The 22135-nt window shown below is 37.0% G+C and overlaps 1 protein-coding gene across 1 annotated transcript in view; it reads left to right on the plus strand.

Moving 5' to 3' along the window:
• Positions 1822-22135, plus strand: part of TYR (tyrosinase) — an 87244-nt gene continuing 66930 nt past the window's right edge. The window contains exons 1-2 of the mRNA NM_001025212.1: positions 1822-2690; positions 11037-11253. Coding sequence (NP_001020383.1) covers positions 1872-2690; positions 11037-11253 — 1036 coding nt within the window. The 5' untranslated portion in view covers positions 1822-1871. The remainder of the gene's footprint in view (positions 2691-11036; positions 11254-22135) is intronic.

Raw genomic sequence — 22135 nt, forward strand, 5'->3', positions numbered from 1 at the left:
CACACGTTCTCTCACTTGCTCCCCAAGTTCAGGGGACCACCAGCTTTAAGTATGGAGCAGAATAAGGGAGGAAGTCTCTCAGAGGTAACTTGGACTTGATCATGCTCAACCTCTAGTGCTTCAAGACACTTTAACTCAAACCACTTAGTTTTTAAGTCTCTGCAAGGGTGGGGCCCAGGTTTAATTCCCTATAGTGCGGGGAAGGGGGGGTGGCTATCTGAAGTCAGTGCTCTAAATCAGCAGATAAAACACAGCTCTCACCCCTTGACAGTTTGACCTGCCTGAAGTACTGTCTCCATTCTCATTTGTCTTTCCAACTTATATCTACCCTTTGGTTTGACTCAAGGGGCACCCCATAATAAAATTTGCATACTATTATCCAAAACTAAGATATCCTTTCCAGTAACATCAGTTCACAAAGATGTCCTTCCACGAAAAGTCTGGTGTTCTTATTTTCTGTACTACTCGTTTGAAAACTAGCATAGTGTAAAATAATGTTTTTACTCATGTATTTCAATTTATCTAGCTTACTATACACACAGAAAAAAAATGAAAAAATTTGTATGATCAATATTTTTGAAGAAATATATTCATCCTTGTTCACTCACTCACAACCCTGAGAACTCCTCTGCAAGACCATATCACCAACAAAATTTCAGATGAATTCCTGATTTCCAGAATTTATGGGTGAAACAAGATGGCTACAGCATTAAAATAAAAGAAAGTATGAACCACTCTATATAAAATAAATAAAGATGTGTTATGCAGCACAAGGAATATAGTCAATATTTTATAATAATTTTAAGTGGTCTATAACCTATAAAATTACTGAATCACCATGTTGTACACCAGAAACTAATATAATATTGAAAATCAAGTATACTTCATTTTTTTTTTTTTTTGTCTTTTTAGGGCCAAATCTGTGGTATATGGAGGTTCCCAGACTAGGGGTGAAATCTGAACTGCAGCTGTGGGCCTATGCAACATCAGATCTGAGCCATGTTTGCAACCTATACGACAGCTCACAGCAATGTTGGATCCTTAACCCACTGAGCAAGGCCAGGTATCAAACACATGTCCTCATGGATACAGGTCGGGTTTGTTTCTCCTGAGCCACCATGGCAACTCCTTCAATTTTTTTTTTTAAGTTTCCTTTGGAATAGTAAATAGTAAAAGTTCCCCCAAATAAAGCAGACCGCCCAGCTATCAAAATGACCTATCCTTAGTAATAATCAGAAAATGAATGATCAGACAGCTAACAAGCAAATAACATCAAGATAATCAGGAATTGTATTAGAAAGATCTTTTTTCTGATACTTTGTATAAAATAAACAAGTTGCATATATAAAAAATAATCTCCAGGCTCTGAAAAGTATCTCTTTCTGCAAAACTGAATTCTATAAATGGTGTGGCTTATTTATGGTCTTTGAGAAACAACCATCTTGCACCCAAAATCTCTTAATATTTCCTGAACTTCTTTAATAAAAGAACCTCTATTCCTGACACGACTTTTCATTCTCAAATTCAAATCATCACTAATTTATAGTCAATTAACAAGGTTTATTTAGATCAGATGATGGTTTAATTATAACCACAAGAATTAAACTATTAATGGTGGATAGTGTTTCTCACTTTAACATAGGCCTATCCCACTGGTGGGATACATGCCAACTTCCAAGAAAAGTCAGTCATGTGGATTTCAGAAGATGAAAGCTTAAGATAAAGACTGAGAGTGTTTGATGATGGAGGTGGGAGTGGTATTACATAGGTCTTAGCCAAAACATGTGATAGTGACTGAAGGGGTAGCTGGAAAGAGAAGTGTGTGGCTCAATTAACAAGCTCAAACAGACCTTGTGAGAACTAGAGGAAGAATGCTCCTGGCTGCTTTGTACTGCCTGCTCTGGACTTTCCAGACTTCCGCCGGACACTTCCCTCGAGCCTGTGCCTCCTCCAAGAACCTGATGGAGAAGGAATGCTGCCCACCCTGGGGAGGTGATGGGAGTCCCTGTGGCCAGCTCTCAGGCAGGGGTTCCTGTCAGGACATCATTCTGTCCAAGGCACCCCTGGGACCTCAGTTCCCCTTCACCGGGGTGGATGAACGGGAGTCTTGGCCCTCCGTCTTTTACAACAGGACCTGCCAGTGCTTTGGCAACTTCATGGGATTTAACTGTGGAAGTTGTAAGTTTGGCTTTCAGGGACCCAACTGCACAGAGAGGCGACTTTTGGTCAGAAGAAACATCTTTGATTTGAGTGTGCCAGAGAAGAACAAATTTCTTGCCTACCTCACTTTAGCGAAACATACTACCAGCCCAGACTTCGTCATCCCCACAGGCACCTATGGCCAAATGAATAATGGATCAACACCCATGTTTAGTGACATCAACATTTATGACCTCTTTGTCTGGATGCATTATTACGTGTCTAGGGACACACTACTTGGGGGCTCTGAAATCTGGAGAGACATTGATTTTGCTCATGAAGCACCAGGTTTCCTGCCTTGGCATCGACTCTTCTTGCTGGTATGGGAACAAGAAATCCAGAAGCTGACAGGGGATGAGAACTTCACTATTCCATACTGGGATTGGCGAGATGCAGAAAATTGTGACATTTGCACAGATGAGTACATGGGAGGACGCAACCCTGCAAACCCTAATCTACTCAGCCCAGCATCCTTCTTCTCCTCTTGGCAGGTAAGGTGCGCTGGAAATACAATACCAGGGCAAAAAAGAACCCTTAACAATCACATCTTTTGGCAGGTCTTTATCAACCTCCTTTCTCATCTCTGTCCCTTGCCAAGCCCAGGAAAGGTCTCCTGTTAAGGGCTCTCAATATACCTTATACTTCTCCTTTATCGTAAACTTCACGATTGTAGTTACATAAATATTTGTGGCGTTGTTTGTCTAATATCCTCTATATATTCCTAAAGCTAATGAATAAAAAGTACTGGGTTCATCCCTGTATCTCCCAGCACCTAGGATGGTGCCTGAAAAATGCTAAGAGCTCATTAGGTGTTTGTGGAACAAATGGCTGAAGGCATATTTAGATGATTAAAGAAATAAATAATGTAGGTCAATGTTTCTTAAATTTTCTTACAATAAAATTCTTGCAGGCACAAAGTAAAAATACAAAATTTCTGGCCCTATCCCAGACCCATTCAGATCTATCCCAGATCTATTCCTCCCTTCACAGCAGGGTCCTGGGAAGACATCATTTGCTAAATGCCTGTGATGGTTATTATATGAGGAAAGTAATCTAAGTGCACATCACTTAGATTTAATCTTCTTTTAAAAAATTATATGAAGACCCTGAATTCAAACAGGTAAATAATGAAAATAGTTAATATTCATTGAGAAATTAACATGTGTGAGGCCCTATTGTGTTTTCAATACTCTCATTAAATTTTCCTCATCCTAAAGATTAAAAAAAAAAAAAATCTGAGGTATAAAGATAATAGGTAACTTGTACAAGATCCAGAGCAAGGAAGTAGCAGAGATTTGTTCTCAGATAGCCTGGCCACATGACCACTCTAGACTATTTCCAAGGACACGACTGCTACGATGTCTTTGGCCGGAGGATCTCACCCATCCCTGTCTCACTTTTTTTTATTAGACCACAGGAGAATTTAGCATTTTCCCTAAATACGTGAAAACTTCAGGTACAGGATAAGGGATTTCTATTTTGAAATTTAATTTCTATTTCTCCTATTCTGATTTTTTTCACTCTTGATTAGGGATAATAGGTAGCTAAACAAACATGCTTTTAATTATTCATCATTTTAAAACTGTAAGGTGGAAGGAACGCGTTTCTGCTTACATTCTAAACATTTCTAATACAGATCTTTTGACCAGCAGTGCTTTATGGCACTAAGCCCTATATTTAAGTGAGGTGGGAAGAATCTTGCATTCTCACCTGGCGCTCTGCAATTTTGAAATGTGGATGACTTCCCACACACCTGGCCCCTCCACTAGGTGCATACACCTTCCAAATGGAGCCTATTGAAGCTCACTGAAAAATGGCCACTATAATATCTGGTGTCACTAATGTCAGCTATTTACCAAGAGTAAGGAGTGTATTTGGACATTAAAAGCTGGAAAAAATGTGCTTGAAAAAAATCTATTTCAATAAGGCTTCAGACCTCCTATCTTAATCTATAAAGTGCAAAACTCTAACTCTTATATCCTCTGTTAATGTTGAAAATACTGTCAAGCTTGGATGTGGAGTTTTCAGTCAGTTATAATGCTTTCCTTAGTTGTACAGCTTTGCTTGACCCAGAAAAACTGGAGGATTATCTAAATTATCAAAAAAGTTACAATAGCCACACTGAAGCTTAATAGATAAATACTAATTGATATTTAATACATGAGATGTAGGCTTCTTGGTGATACCCAAATTATGTTTGTAATTTTTTTTCTATTCATTTATTGATCATTGAGTGGAAAACTTTTTCTCTCTTTTTTTTTCTGTATGATGGTGTCCAAATTTATTTATAAAGAAAACTTTTTGGGTCTAGTTAAGTAAACACAGGTTGAAATTGTTACATTAGATTTGTAACAGTTGTTCTATGATTGAACTATTGTGCAGTAACTGGTGTTTAAAATAAAATTAGGACATAAAAGTGGACAAAGATCAATGAAGAAAAATGAGTAGAAGACTCTTTAAATAAGCAGGTGAAATGAATGAGCATCTCTGTTCACCTACTGTGAGTGGTGTCATTTGTGAAGTTCTAGTTGGCTGTTTTCATTCCTTTGCACAGCCCCTCTGGTCACAGTCCTTTAAAATTTAATATCAGTTATTTATATTGATTTAATTCAGCAGTTCTAATTATCTAAATCACTTAGGGAGCTTAAAAAGTTACATGCACTCCACGCTCCTACCTTCTGGCAGAAAATCATATGCTGCGGGTCCACTATGAGGGTCTTTATTTTTAAAACCTGCCAGTGTAATTGTAATGTACAGCCTGCGCTAAGAATCACTGATTTAATTAATATGGAAATTATCCTGGTATCTCTTTCACTTTACAAACTCAGGTTCTATAATAAACACACCACTAGTTTAAATGCTTTTGCCTGAATTGAATACTCTAATCAAGAACTACACTATTTTGTGTGAAATGATGAGATCAAATAGGTTCCAGACTTGGTGAGTTTATTAATACCTTCCAAATTAGTAAGACTTATTACCCCCTTTGATACAAAGCCTCCTCCCTCCCACCCTTGATTTCAGATATCTTTTACTTGACATAAATAACAGCCTTTTTAAGAAATTCATGGGCTTTATTAACTCTGAGCTGAAAGACCTTCACTGGTGTGTGGTGCAGCGCCTACGTTTTGTAAAAGATGATAGCGAGGCACCCAAAGGTAGGGTGATTTGTCTAAGCTCACACAGCAGAGGACTAAATCCCAGTGCCTCTGACTCCAATGCTATTTCAAGTAAACCATGTTATTTCCTACTTATAAAGAGCCATTTAGGCTCATAAAGGATCAAATAAGCCACTGATTTATGGACATGCATTCTGATTGGAGTCATTTTAATGCTCTTAAAATTCAATTGCACAGACAATGGGGGCAGATATTCTGATGTAGTCTTTTTCATTCATGTTAAAATAAACATATTCCATTAGATGTTTATTTATCCATATCCCTTATTTAGGTAGAACTTTCACCCCTTTTCACCATCACTGCACTTTGTATAGATTTATATCATTGTACCTATGACTCTTCAGTACATGTAATTGTTTTCAAACCTATCTTTGTCTTGCAGACTGCCAGATGCTCCAGTGTAGAAGCCATTTCTAATTTATCTTTATATCCACAGAGCCCAGGAACATAATACATACATGAAGTGGGCTTTATCAATGTTTGTTGAACAAAATTGAAAATCATAGAAATGTTAGCTCCAACACTAACATACATATAAAATAAAATGCTGCATAGACATAGCTAGATTTTTTTTTTCTAGAACCTTAAACCATACTTTATAGCCCTGGATCCCTGAGCTTCAGCCAAAATAATGAATGCCAAAATAAGCAGTAACTTATAGTCTGGAATAAAACATTTTGTTTAGCTCTCTCTAGGCTTGTGTGTGTCTGTATGCATGCAAAAAAAAAAAGCACAAATAGAGACAATCAAGTAAGTACCAACTTGAGTGTTATTTAAGTGAGATTAATAATATTTACTGGTAAGGCCTTTTATTAAAAAATATTAAAAATTATATACTTTATATAATTTTATTAGAACTTATATTCAGAAATCATATACTTTTTTGTATATTTGTTAATTTATTTTTTGGTTTGTTTAATGCCAAGGGATTTTAAACTAGAAACATGTTTGCACCAATTAAAGCATTCCACTATTTTTGGAGGTGGGGGTTCTTTACTAACATTAAAGTACAAATGCCTACGCTCAACACAATTAGATCTAAGGTTGTGCAAGCATCCGATAAGCTTGCCATCAGAAGAAAAATTACATCAAGGGTAGCTGTCATGATAGATCAAAAAAAAAAAAAAAGAAAAGACATTTCCTAGATGATGGACATGAATGAAGTGTGGCCAGAGAATTCACTCACCAGGTGAAAAGCACATCACATGGAAGCAAATGGTGGGAAGGAAAAAAAGTTACATTTCAGCAGAGAGTCATGGGTTTTAGGTAACCATGGCAACAGCTCAGTGAAATAACAGCTTCTCTTTTTTCTTTATGAAAAAGATTCTGTGGAATGTCGTATGGTTTACATTTTTTTAAGATAAAGCTCTAATACCATAATAGAATCCTTGCTCCTAAAGCTTTTAATAACTGGTCATTCGTTGCTATTTCTTTCAATTTAAGAGGACACTGTCTAAGTTCACCTTCTCCATTAATACCACTGTTTCTTCTTTCTATCTTCTTTTTTTTTCACCTGACTTGGGACACTTGATTCCACACACCCTCCCATAATATATGACAAGTCGTCTACATTGAAACAGAAAAGGAACAAATTCCTCATCACAAGACTTTTGCTACTTACTAGATAATATTGGACAAATCATTTGGAATGTTTCACATTTGTTCTTTCTCAATGGAAAAAAAACGGGGTGCAATTACTATCATGAGTGTTTTCTTTGTTATTGAAAATGCTAAATGGAATGGAAAGAGGAACAATGCAGTGGAAAGGGTATATAGTCTTTTGAATCATAAAAAAAAAATGATTTCAGTGGGCTTTTGTAACTTCCTAAGCTATAAGATCCTGGATAAGTTACTTCTTATTCTGAAACTTTTTCTTTAAAATTAGAATAATACGTCTTCAAGCATTATTGTGAAAAGATTAAATGAAATCTGTTCATGTAAAATGACTAGTCTCTGACATATTCTTTGAATTCCATGTATAGAAGATATTATCATATTATATCTTTATATGATATATCCATGCTAGTTATTACGATAATGACTATTCATCCAGCGTTATAGAGCCAGAGTTAACAACTTGGTGGCTTGCCCAATAATCTTGTATTCAGTATTAATATAATAGCTATCATTATTAAGCACTCTGTACTTGATATTATATATGAGGTCCTTTTTTAGGTAAAGTATTTGATCCTTCGGAAAAAGTTGTTATGGTTCCCATTTACAGATGAAAAACGCTGATACTCAGACAGCTTAAGTAATTTACTCAAGGTCAGGTAGCTAATAGAGTCAGTACTGGAAACCATGTCTGACTGCCATCTCCATGATCATAACCGCAGCATTAACAATTTATCACAGACGGCCTCCCCTCCTGTGTCAAATGTAAACAATGATTTGAGATTAAGTTTTTCAAATTATTTCTGGAACTGGGGTAGATTTCCTCCTTTTTACTAATATATTCAGTCATCTGAACATTTAGTCACTTGACAGTTGGCATTTCAGCAAAAATAGTTCCATTCAAACTTCTATAATTTAACTGAGTCTGCTGTAGGAGTCTTTTAGGCAGTCGGATCTTTTGAAAATATCCTGAAAAGGTATATTATTCAAACAGGAATGAAAATGATTTCATCTATATACTGTCTGTGATGTCTAGTTAACCGACATTATGAAAGAATCCAATATATTACATTCAATGCTAAAGTTATCTTAGCTTTACTCAACCATTCAGAAGCCATTTACAGGCATAATAAAGGTATTGGATATAGCTGTGGAATCAGGAGGACTGTGAATTAATGTTCTATCCATGGCTCTGAATGTCATGTGACCTGCGACAGGTCCCCAACAATTCAAGTTCTCAGTTATGCATGGATCGAAGGATTGAGGAATCTCATGAAGTATGAAGAAAACTAGAAATTGACATTTGTTGAGCCAGAAACTGTGTTGTATTATATTATTAATATAATAATAGATATAAATTATATATTGACATAATATTGTGTTTATTTTTTCATATTACAGTGAAGAAAGTGAGACTCAGCAAGCCTAAACAACCTACTCATTCACACATTGCTAATACGGAGCTGAGCCAGAATTGAAGCTCATACCTGAGTTTGGAACCTAATTCCTTTCCACCACTCAATGCTTCAATTCATAAGTGATATCTTAGTGACCAAAACGTAAAACCTTCTCTAAGTACCTATTGTTTAATATAGAAGCAGCCATTTCTGAGGGACAAGGCTCGTTCAGTTCTATTTGATGTTGAGTTAATTTGCTTTTACATCCTATAGCTCCACCAACTCACTGGAGCAGAAGACTGACAGGATTGTTTTTAATTGTGGTGCAACGAGTTGACCAAGAGATTTTTTACCTTTAAAATATTGTTCCATGTATTGTCTGTTGCCCATAAAATCATTAATCAGAATACAGGGATTTAGATCCTACTAGCCTTTTATACTCTTCTACATGCAGACTCAGTTTCCTCATCACTAAAATAGGGATAAAATCACATAAACCTACAAGGCAGTAATGTGAATTTAAAAAAATGTATACAGATACCTTCCTTATTGAGAGTGAGGACTTAGTGTATGTTTAATACAAATGATACATTTTTGGAACCATCTTCTAGGGCAGAAGATGGTTCCGACAATAGGACTAGGAAAAAAAAGCATTCGACACATGTTAGTAGTTGAAGATTCACTGGTTCTTACTTTGATTTTTTTTTTCTTTTTAGGGCCACGCTTGCAGCATATGGAAGTTCCCAAGCTAGGGGTCGAATTGGAGTTGCAGCTGCTGGTCTACACCTCAGCCACAGCAACAAGAGATCCAAGCTGTGTCTGCAACCTACACCACAACACATGTCAATCCCAATCATGGGATTCTTAACCCACTGAGTGAGGCCAGGGATTGAACTCACATCCTCACGGATATTAGTTGGGTTTGTAATTAGTTCGTATTAGTTGTAGCTACAAAGGGAATTCCTTTCCTTTGATTTTTTTTAATTCTTCCTCTAAATATTTATTTATTTATATTTTTGGCCACACTCCAACCATGTGGAAGTTCCCGGGCCAGGGATGGAACCCACACAGCAGTTGTGGCCTGTGCCACAGCTGTGGCAATACTGGGTCCTTGCTCTGTTGCACCACAAGGGGACTTCCCCACTAAATATTTACTGAGTACTCTTCTAGATTCTGAGAAAGAATAATAACGTAAAAAAGAAAGTTATTCTCATAGAGATTACATGTTTGAAAAGGAGGTGATACTCTTTTATCAAGGGAAATTTATATGAATCAAGTTTGATAAACAGCAATGTTATCTGTTCAGTGGGCTCAGGCCTCATATGGACCAAATGCCTGTTGCAAACAGGCACTGATGGCAGGTGGGCTCTCCAGCATGTTGTGTTTTGGTTTGGGGTGAATACCTTGCTACCTGGTTAATTACCCTCATTGAACCTAGGGCATTAATGATTTTGAGATGAAGAATTAACTTATATACCACTGATAATTAAAAATAAATGTGCCCATTAAATGCGATATTTTTAATCACTTGGCATTTTTATTTTATATTTATTGGAATAGCTCCTATTGATTCTTTTAGTCAAATATTTTATCACAGTTTATTCTTCTATCCACATGTATGTGCAACTATCAACAAAATAATTTGGTAAATGATTTCTAAAATTCTTTCATATTTAGAGTCGGACCCTTTGGAATTACTTTTTAAGTCAAAGTTGATACATTTCCATTTTTCAAAATTTTGCCTTGGCCTTGTAGATGAAATATCAGATTTATGGCAAGGAGAGGGCGTGCTTAGGCATGAACAAAGGCATAGGATGGAGAAGCAAAGGTGATGGCCAAGGAAGAGTAGCCAGTCTGACCTTAGCAGTTGGATCACAGAATTTGTAAGCAAATAAAGATTTAAGATGTCTTTTGGAGGTAGACCTGACAAGATGAGCTGATGGTTTCAGTGTGAAAGATAAAAGAGAACAAAATACAAAGGACAACAGTCTCTGCCTTAAAAATGAAGATTCATGGGCTTCTGATTTGAGTTGCAGGAAAGTTGGTTTGATAGGAAGTATAGGGAGAGGACCCAATTTTTGAATTTTAAGATGCCTGTGAGATAACATTGAAATATGAAGTTGGAGATGCATATAAAGTTCAGAAGAGTGCTTTTGGACTAGAGATAGGAAGTTCTTATCATGTAGTTGCAATAAAAGCCATGAAACTGGTTATTCTAGGCAAAGAAGAAGATATATAGAGAAATAAGAGGGTACAGACCTAAAATTTGAGTTAGAGCTAGCTTCATGGGCACAGAACTCATGAAGTCACACAACGGATATTTAATGGATGTTTGTCAAATTAATTTCCCCACCAAATAAATATCTGACAACAATTACTTGAAGTCATTATTCTCCTTTGCTCAATGAGGGCTATGGGATTCATTTTCTTAAGTGGTAGATGCTAGACTAGAACTCCGTTCTGGATTTTAACTTTCATGGCTGATTCTGCAACCCTCAGAAAGCTGCTTCCTTTAACCATTTACTTTAATAAAACACTGATGGTTAGAAATCCATATACTGAAATCAAGAACCCAAACCTCCCTACCTTTCATCTTTGATTTAGTGATGGAGACAAGATTCCTTTAACCTAGAGGTGTTTTGTGCAGATCATCTGCAGCCGACTGGAGGAGTACAACAGCCGTCAGGCTTTATGCAATGGGACTCCCGAGGGACCTCTACTGCGCAATCCTGGAAACCACGACAAATCCAGGACTCCAAGGCTCCCCTCCTCAGCCGATGTGGAATTTTGCCTGAGTCTGACCCAGTATGAATCAGGTTCCATGGATAAATCTGCCAATTTCAGCTTTAGAAATACACTGGAAGGTAATCCCTTTTTCTCAATCATTTAAATTTTCTTTTCTTTTACTTTTTTTTCCTGAATTCGTGTTTACAATTGCTTATCCAAAACCCTGTGCCCAGAAGTGTTTGAGAATTCAGACTTTTCTGATTTAAGTAAGGGCATGTGGAATACATACATATATAGCCAATAACCCTAGCAAGAGTGTGGTGGCACAACACAGAGAATCCCAAACATGAATAACTCTTGAGCAAATGTAAGAATGTACCCACCATGACAATAAATAGAGACAAGAGGCAGCCTAATGGAGAATAAAGTCAGGTTTGCCACTAAAAATATTGCTGCCAAAACAATTTTTAGACCTTTTTGTATTTTGGAAATATTGGACTGCAGACCTATCAGACTTTTCCAACTTTTAGTATTTATCTAGTTTAAAATATTCTGGATGCTAGGATCTTTGAGGCAAGTCCATCCCCTCAACTATAAGAAGGATACAATCCCCATGTCAGGTTAAGGCCCCATCCCATTATCCCTTGGTATCTCCGTGCCTCATCAGCAATTCCTTCTCACGGTCTTACTCCAAGTCCTACTTATGCCTGCAAATTTCTCAACCTTGCTTGCACTTGTTCTCTGCTCAACACTGTCCCAGTCATGAAACCCATCTTCTCCACCTCAATTGTCATTATAGAAACAAACCTACAAACAAACAAAAAACAAAAACATTCCCTCAAGTTACAGATTTGAGTTCCGCGAAGTCACAGGGGGGCCAACTCATGGCAAGGGAGATAACCCAAAATATAACACTCAACAATCTACCTCCTAAAACTCTTTGGCATCCTACCACAGAGATGAAACTTTCTCTTTGCTTATTTCTTCCCCCTTAACTTTATTTTCCCATTTTCCTGTTAATTGTGATTCCTGCTTTATCCTCTGACTGCTGTTGCTCAGCTGTGCAGAGCAGTTTCACTGTTTCTTTAATTTTCCTGTGACTTTCCAATCCAGAAGGCCTTGGGGACTTGCTCTACCCCAGAAGCAATTTAAACAAGGAGAGTATCACCCTAAAGAGGCTCCTTGGTGCAGCTGTTAAAATTAAAAATATGTTCATTTTCCTTAAATAACTAACATTTTCAAGTATTCACTATGTGCAAGGCACCATGCACCAAAGATTCTATAGAGTATCATCTCACTTAATTCTCACAACCATCCTCTGAGGAAGACAGTGTCATTATTTCTAATTTAAAGAAAGGAATAAGGATTGAGATATTAGATAATTTGGCTACCACTCATTCAGTAAGTGGCTCAGCCAAATCTACCCCTAGATTTGTCGCGTGCCAAAATCCAAGAGTCTTTTCCTCTAGACTGTGATGACCTTGAGTGGGTTAAGAGTTTCTTGAAGTTGGACAATATCAGGCTGGTCTGTCAATATATAACAAGGCAATGCATAGTGCCCAGGAGTCTCAGAACCTACAGGCTGTGACAAAGGTGTACAGTCAAGTTGCCGTCACCATGTGGGAGGATTGGATGTCCTGTCAGACTATGCAGGCGTTAACAGCAGGACTCCAGCTGCTGACCTAATGACACTGTAAAGTGGGACTCCATCCTTAAGGGGATTATAGTACATCACAGGTGACTCAGGCAGATTTTCTAACAGTGAGAGACCATGAGGGTCACAGGCTGGTCATGGAAATAAGGTAGCGGAGCCTTAAGTCAAAAGAGAAAAGTGGCTTGAGCCATGACATCGCAGCCAGTGGCTTTCAAATGAGTTTCTTTTTTTGCTATTTCTTTGGGCCGCTCCTGCGGCATATGGAGGTTCCCAGGCTAGGGGTCCAATCGGAGCTGTAGCCCCCGGCCTACGTCAGAGCCACAGCAACGCGGGATCCGAACCGCGTCTGCAACCTACACCACAGCTCACGGCAACGCCGGATCCTTAACCCACTGAGCAAGGGCAGGGACCGAACCCGCAACCTCATGGTTCCTAGTCGGATTCGTTAACCACTGCGCCACGACGGGAACTCCTCAAATGAGTTTCTAATGCACAGAAGTCAGTAGAGAGCATCAGGTTTATTGTGAGTAATTTACTAATACTAATAAGTTATGTTTGTGAATCATTTTCTTCTTTATTCCGGTAATGTATTCATATTTGCACATAGTCTAGTATGCTTTCTTGAGAAGGAGAGAAAAAACATTATAGCACATTGTCTGGCACATAATAGATGTTCAATATGTTTGATAACTGAAAACATATAAATAATATCTAGGGCTCTTTCAATTGTACCCAACCCAACATTTAGTTTGTCTATACCTGTTGCCTGTTGTATGAAACCTATTTACCAGTAGGAAAATGTTAGAAAACATTGATCTAAACCATCAACGAGAGCTTTTCCTAACTAGAGAGACATTTATTGACTCTTTTATTTAAGCTTTTATTTATGAATAATTTTAAGCTTACAAAAAAATTACAATAAAAACTGCACAAAAACCGTATGTATTCCTTTTACCCAGATTCACTTACTGTTTCTATTTTATCTTGTTTTCCTTCTCATTCTCCCATTCTGAACCATCTGAAGGTAAGTTGCACAGATCAGAACCCTTTCGCCCAGGATATTTCAGTGTGTTTTTCCTAAGAACAAGAATATTCTCTTATGTAACCTCAGAACAGTCATCAACTTCAGTGAATTCTATATAGGTATAATGCTTTAATCTAATCTACTGTTCATATCTACTGCAATTTTTTTCAATAGACTAATAATATCCTTTACAATGTTTTCTCCTCTGTAACAGGATCCAATTTAGGGTCAGGGAACATTTAGCTGTCATATTTCTTTAGCCTTCTTTAATCTGAAATATTTCCGCAGCCTTTCATTTTTAACAAAATTCACGTTTTTGGAAAATAGAGTCCCCCCATTCTTTAATAGAATGTTCCTATTTTTAATAGAATGGATCCAAATAAGGTCATGTATTCCTAGGCCAAATTTTACAGAAGGGATTTTGCATTTTTTTTTCACTTTTTGGGGGCCGCATCTGTGGCATATAGAGGTTTTCAGGCTAGGGGTCGAGTCAGAGCTGCAGCTGCCATCCTAAACCACAGCCACAGCAATGTAAGATCCAAGCCGGAGCCATGTCTGCAACCTACACCACAGCTCACAGCATCACCAGATACTTAACCCACTGACCAAGGCCAGGGATCGAATCCACATCTTCGTGGTTATAGTTGGGTTCATTACTGCTGAGCCACGATGGGAACTCCATTTTGCATCCTTCTAAGAGAGTATAACATCTGAAAGTACATGATGACCATCTGTCTCACTTTGGTGATGTTAATTTGATCACCTCTTCCAGGTGTGGTCCAGATTCCCCACTGTACAAGCACAGTCTCAGATTCATCATTAGGCAAAACTGCAAGGTGGTTCTCATGTCTCTATTTCATGACCCTAACCTATTTTTCAGCTTTCTTTTTTTCTGGTACGACAAAATATTCTAGAGTCACCTCATACCTACACTGATCAAGGCCTAAAATCAGCCACATCTCCAAGAAACATTGGTTCCTTTCAGTGGGGAGGGACAGAGACAAAGACGGAGAGAACATTTGCTCTCGAGACACGTTTTATCTCAAAACTAGAAGGTTGCGTGGGGATGTGGGAGGTCTTGGCCTACAGGAAGTGCTCAAGTGAGGACAGCAGCTAAGAGAGCAGGACAGGAGAAGCAGGAGCACCAGGCAAACACTGCCCTCTGCTCTCAACAAGCTCAGGTGGAACTAAATTGTCAGCTTTGATCGAACCTCACAGCTACTGCTGCCCTTCTTCTTTTGGGTCTTGTGAGAAGGATATAATGTATTCCTTTTACCCAGATTCACTTACCGTTTCTATTTTATCTTTTTCTATTTTATCTAGAACAAATTCCCACAACCAGTCCTGGGGTAGAGGGACTGTTACTGTTTGGTCTGCTGAAGCTATGTATATAACCTCAGCTTTTCTTTTAGATTTAAATACTGAAGTAAAGATCGAAGATGTGCAATTTTATGAACTGAGTAAAAGAGATGCATGTTCTTAGATAAAGCAAAGCAGTATGCATTATAAAAGGTAGTCTTAGAGTTCCCTTCGTGGCTCAGCGGAAACAAATCCGACTAGGAAACTTGAGGTTGTGGGTTTGATCCCCGGCCTTGCTCAATGGGTTAAGGATCTGGTGTGGCCATGAGCTGTAGTGTAGGTCGCAGACGCAGCTTGGATCCTGGGTTGCTGTGGCTCTGGTGTAGGCCGGCGGCTACAGCTCTGATTCGACCCCGAGCCTGGGAACCTCTGTGTGCCATGGGTGCAGCCCTTAAAAGACAAAGAAGACAAAAAATAATAATAAAATAAAAAATAAATAAAAGGTAGTCTTCTTATTAGGCTAGATAGGTGGTCCCTGTATTATGGGCTATTATATTTAAAGAAGGATCTTCTCATGCAAATCTCTAACTACCCACGGTGCCCTGTATGTCACAGTTTATAATAGTGCTAATGCAAAATTAGTACTGCTGTGTGTATGGGGTGTTAAGAGTGGACTGGCAGTTTAGCGATGTGCTTCGAGGTAATCAAACTGACTGGGATTTCATCTAAACTCTACCACTTCTTAGATCTTTTACCCTGAGTAAGCTATTTACCTTCTCTGGGCCTTAATTTCATCTTCTGTAAAGTGTAGATAAGAATAATAATATATAGGGTTCATGTAAGGATTAAATAATACAATACATTTAAGGAACATGTGACGTTTCCTCAATAAATGACAGCTATTATTATGTTAAACTGGAATTAGTGTTTGACAACTCAATTATCAGTCATTAATTTTTCTGACGACTAACTTAGAAACTTCATATAGACTTGAGTCCTGAGAAAACAGACCATGATGTGCTAGGTGTAGAGAAAAGAAGGAAGGATAGAAAAGAAAATTTTCTGAGATTGCCTCAGAAAGAGAGCATTTCTGGAGATAACTGCTGTTGCTTTCCAGGGAGAATTCCCAGAAGCAAAGAGACAAGAGCAAAGGCAGCTCCTGTTACCCAAATGGAAAATAACAATAAGAAAGAAATCTAATTTAATGGTATGTTCTCACCCCCAAGCACAGTGCAACCTAGACCCATGGATCTGATAGTTGGAAGACAATTCTCAGTGTATTCAGTTCAACATCCCTCACTTTGCTGAGATGCCCATTGTGATAATATCTCTATGTGGCCATTCAAAGACAGAGATCAACCCACTCACAAGGGTGAACAGGAAATTCTTTAGGGTAAGACAAAAATCTAATTGTATTCAGTTTAAAGAGCTCTCCAGGAGCCTGACACTCCGGGAAATTGTGGATGTACAAAGATATGCAAAAATGACTATTACACATTTTCTGACCTTGAGGAGCTCACCATATAGTGAGAAGACCTCACACGAACCCATTAGGAAAACACAGTACAAGGGTCGCTATAAAATGAGGTCAGAACCCAAAGCTAAACAAGAAATATCTCCCAAGCTGGTGAGAAAATATATCTTAAAATATCAATAATTTTCTCACCAAGAAGAGCAGAGGAGGAAAGTCATTTCTAGCAGAGGGAACAACATATGCAGTGGGATAGACGCATGAAAGTACAAGATTGGACACAACAAAATGAAAAGTTCTATAAAATATTAAGTTTGTAGTGGGAAATAACAGAGGTATAGAGAGTTTAGAAAATACTCTGAATACCCATGTTTCTAAGTCTTCTCTGGAGTTAAAAAAATAAATAAATAAATAAGGACCTGAAGAATATGTCCACAGATCCCTAGGGGATTAAGAGATCAAAGTTTATTCTTTGTAAAAGTTATTCATAGTGTCCCTGTAAAAGAGGTATGTTTGAAAACACAATGTTTAAAAATCATGATATAATGTTCATATCTTCAACAACATGTCTAAGTAACTTTTGCGAAATACCACTATAGATAGTGGAGGTCAAGGGAGGGTTTGAAGCAGGAAATTGATGTAATTCTATCTACATTTCAGAAAGGTATGAAGCTAGTGCTCTTAGCAGAATGCAGAAAGGCTTATCAATGAACTTTTGGGAAGATGGTAAATGGTGTGGTCTCTTCAAGGTAGGGGGCATGAGATGAAGATGAGTGTGGAAATTGTTGTGTATTCTAGAGCATAGAGTATCAGAAACTCTTGGTGACTAAATACGAGGCAGAAAGGTAAGCATCCTGTTGAGAGTGATTATGGAATGTTTAACACTGACTTTTAATAATTGGTCCTTGTTTTGTCCTCTTAAGCTATATGCCAGTGAAAAATTGAGTTTATCTTTATGTAGCAGCTCTTCTAAAAAGATCCTTCTGTTATGATTCTCTAGAACCTTTTTTTTTCCCCCTGAAGCTCTTCCACCCTTTCTGTTTTATTGCGACTACCTAACATTTCCCTGGGAAGTATTTTACCTCTTCATTTGCTAGAATCTCTTGAGGAACAGGCTAGGAAATAGCAACTGAGCTCTGGGCTTTAAAGAAAGTCAGTGAAGGTTTGGAAAATCTGAAGGAAGTCTTAAGACAATCGTGTGTATACTTGAAGAGAAAGCCCAGTCACGATAAAGTCTCAAAGGATGACCTAGTTTCCAGTCTCCCTGCCTAAGAAATAGACTTTCTTGGCATACCCCAAAATGGTCACATAAACTCAAAAAAAAATAAATAAATAAATTAAATGAGACGTTGTGTAGACCAGAATGCCAAGGAGGTTGTTTAAGGGGGGGGGGGGGGTGAAAGAGTCTAGCAATGGGAAGGCTCAAGCCCTCCCCTGCACATCTTCTTTAGCAATTCTGAGGGAATCACAAAGCTGAGTAGCTTGGTATAGATGGTGTACACTGACTCAGACTGTAGTGAACGTTTTGAGGAAAGAGTTCATACATACCAGGAAACACTTTCTGAGCCTGGGTTGACTCAGAATTACCACCTTGCCAACCTTGTTAGTATTCTGAACAGGTAATAATCCCGATAATAATAATAATAAAAATTCCGATGTGCCAGGCACTCTCATTTTCCACATTCTGTTACTTAATCCTCACAACAGTCCTGTGATGTTTTAATACTCACTGATTAAGCTCAAGCACCATCTTCAGTGAAGTTGTTATTCCAAGGAGTTTAGGAGACAGTCTGTCTCCTTCCAGTTGAATGAGCTGATTCAACTCCTTTGACTTGAAGAATAACCTTTTTTCTTTTACTCCAAAGTTCTCAGGGAAAATAGGACCCGTCTTTTTACATGTAAGAAATTCAAACAAGTATCCTGCATATTACGTTCTAAGTGGGTTTGCTTTGAATTGTGATTCTTTTACTGGGATATAATGTTACTTAAAAAAAAAAAAAGCCTGAAATAATGCAGAGTGCTATATTATGGAGAAGGTTTTATGAATATGTAAGCATGTTTTTAGGATTTCTACAGCAGAAGCTGCTCTCAAGGAAGAGTTAATACTTAATGTACTAGGTTCACAAGAAATGAGCCAAGCATAATTCCTAGATATACAAGTGCCTTTTAAATTCTTAATCAGTGCTTTGCATTCCAAAGCTGAAGGGTGGTAAGACCAGAATATATTCATTTTATCTGGCCCTTAGAAACTCTATGGTCAGAGTGCAGGGGGATCCTGCTGGAAACTATGAACATTTGAGAATTAGGTAGCATTTTAAATTTTGCAGACAAGTTTTTAAGACTCAATAACATTGTTCATCTATCCAGGTGATAGAAACTCACAGTTTTATATTTCTATCAGAAAAAAAAAAACAAAAAACAAAAAAACAAACAAAAAAAACCCTTAAAAGCAGGCATGAGTTTAAAGTTTGGAGCTGTTATTGCTTGATATTCAGTAAATTTTTAACAACAATGTGATCAGGATATAGCCTAGACCCCTTTGTGTTTTTTTGTTAAAAAAAAAGAGTGTCAGTCCCCATATAGTTATACATTTTAAAATGATTTTTTGCCTTCTTCCTTCTTCTACCAGCTGCACTGGCATGCAAACTGTTCTTGCCATACGTGAATGTTGAGAAAGTAAAGTAATTTACTTAAGGCATATGTCCTCTGTGCTATGAATTAAAAGGTGCTGGTATTATGTATTGGAAAATACCATTTTAGAAACCTACATTGGAGACAGAGAGAGAAAAACATCCCATATTGGGACTGGACCCTTTAAAGTGGATTGAAATATTAATTCTGAAGGCATATAGCGCTATATTTGAGCATCGATTATAACTTTGCATCTTCTCCCTCACTAAAATGTATTTAATAATTACACATTTAGGTTATTGTGAGGATGTATGCATACCTAGCTCCTACTAGATACACAAGATATGTCTCCGTTTTCCCTTTCTCCTTTCTTCTCTGCAATCTTCAGTAGTCATCCCAACTTTCCCTATAATTTAGCATAGGTTATCAGCCTTCATGGTATATATTTGTTCATAATAGGCAGCTTTCACTTAGTTTTTCATCATTTGAATTCACTCCTGTGGAAAATGGCTGTTTGTGAAAGGATAATCTCATTTTTGAATAATTTGACTTAAAGTCTTAGAAAATCTTTAAGAAATAAATTAATTACATACATTTTGTAAATGTAGAGTCAGGCATTAGGTCTATGGAGATTTCACGTCCTTGGGACAAATCCTGGAGAAAATGCCTCTACTCATTAGCAATAAACACTGCAAAGAAAAAGAAGAATTCTATTTTACACATTTATTCATTTAACAAGTATGAGTAAAGAGACTTCAGGAACCAAAGACAATTTGGTTATACCTCATATTTAGGACTACTGATTAGGACTGCTTTATAATCCTCTACAGTGGTTCATCTAAAACATTTTTGTTATATTATCTGTTTACAACTCCTACAATATATGGAGAACTCCAATGAGCTTTTGTTTATGTGGGTTATACTGATATAACAGAAGATTTTAAGATATTTATTGATTCATTAAAATAAGAAAATTAATCATTACATACGGTATAAATAACATAATCATAATATATTTCCAGAAAATCATAAATGATTTGGCATTGATTTATATACTTGCAAAAAAAACTGGATTCTATGTCAGCTTCTATACTCAATACATTATGATTTGGTGTTTGGTTGAAGAACTTGAGGAAAATTCATCTTCACACATATATAAAATTAGACTAAGGATCAGTATTTTAAAAATATTTTTTGGTAATCTGGATCTTCTTTCTCTTTCAACATTAAAACTTGACTAGTGGTAATTTCTTAAATGTTTAGTTGCACTGTCAAAGCTGAAAGCATATTCATAAACTTTTTGTATTTGTTATATTAAAATTCATTGATCAATCTTATACTGGGAATAAACTGTTCCTATATTTATTTATAATATCAAGCATGAGTCATTTGAAAAATACTGGTTCACTGAGATATGTAAATCTTAGAGATATTGAAATATATCATTATATAATATTTTTAAAAATCACATTTATTAATATCATCAACAATCTCATCAGAAATGTCTTTAAAAACTGAGAGCCTGCCAAACTTATGATGGAATAAAATGTTCCAAAATTTTAATTTTTTGCTTGAAAGTTCAAATTTTCTCATTGGCAAAAAGTGTCATTAGTTCTTTAAAGTGACATATTTACATTCAAAAAAGTGTCTCCCAAATACTTAAATCTGAATAACCATAGTTTATTTCTCATTTATGCATAGGGGTAAAAATGGCATTCCATGAAGAATATGGTTATTTCAGCTCTCAACACAAACAATGGCACAAATGTTTTTTTATCTAGGTAAGCATCACACTTCAAAATGCAGCAGAAATATTACATATGTGTGTCCCATTCTAGCTTCGCTAGGTTGCCAGAGCAGAACTTAGATCTCTGATATATTTCCAATCCTGCATCAGTTATATGGCCCAGAAATAATCTCTCTATACAGGAATTTTAGAAGAAATTCTTGCATGAAAACAATGGATATTTTAGATGGCCAAAAATACAGAAGAATTTTAGTCAATACACTAATAAAAGTACACAGATTTCTACTTCTGGGAAAGTGGATTAGATATATTTTTTCCCTATTCTTTTCTGCTCTTTGACATCCCCAGTTAAATGAAACAAAAGCAAAAATTTTTTAAAAATGAGACTATCTCAAACTAAAAAGTAAATGATGCAACTGACAAGGGCGTAATCTCCAAAATATACAACAATTCATGTGACTCAACAACAAAAAAACAAAAAACCTAACTGAAAAATAGGCAGAAGATTAAATAGCCATTTCTCCAAAGACATGCAGATGGTCAGTAGGTACATGAAAAGATGCTCAACATCACTAATTACTAGAGAAATGTAAATCAAAACTATGATGAGGCACCACCTTGTACTGGTTGGAATGGCCATCACTAAAAAATCTGCAAATAACAAATGCTGGAGAGGGTGTGGAGAAAAGAGGACCCTCCTACACTGCTGGAGGGAATGTAAGTTGGTGCAATCACTGTGGAAAACAATATGAAGGATATCAGAAAACTAAAAGTAGAATTAAAATATGATCCAGAAATACCACTCCTAGGAATATATCTGGACAAAACTATAGTTCAAAAAGATACATGCACTGCAATGTTAACAGCAGCACTATTCACAATAGTCAAGACACGGAAACAACCTAACTGTCCACTGACAGATGAATGGATTAAGATGAAATGGATTAATGGAATACTAATCACCCACAAAAAAGAATGAAATAATGCCATTTACACAACATGGGTGACACTAGAGACTATCATACTAAGTGAAGTAAGTCAGAAAGAGAAAGACAAATACCATATATCACTCATGTGGAATCTAACATATGGCACAAATGAACCTATCTGCAAAACAGAAACGGACCCATGGATATAGAGAACAGATTTATGGTTGCCAAGGGAAAGGGGGGAGGGGAGGGGAATGGACTCAG

This window comes from Sus scrofa, chromosome 9 (genome assembly GCF_000003025.6).
Source record: "Sus scrofa isolate TJ Tabasco breed Duroc chromosome 9, Sscrofa11.1, whole genome shotgun sequence".
Lineage (NCBI taxonomy): Eukaryota > Metazoa > Chordata > Mammalia > Artiodactyla > Suidae > Sus > Sus scrofa.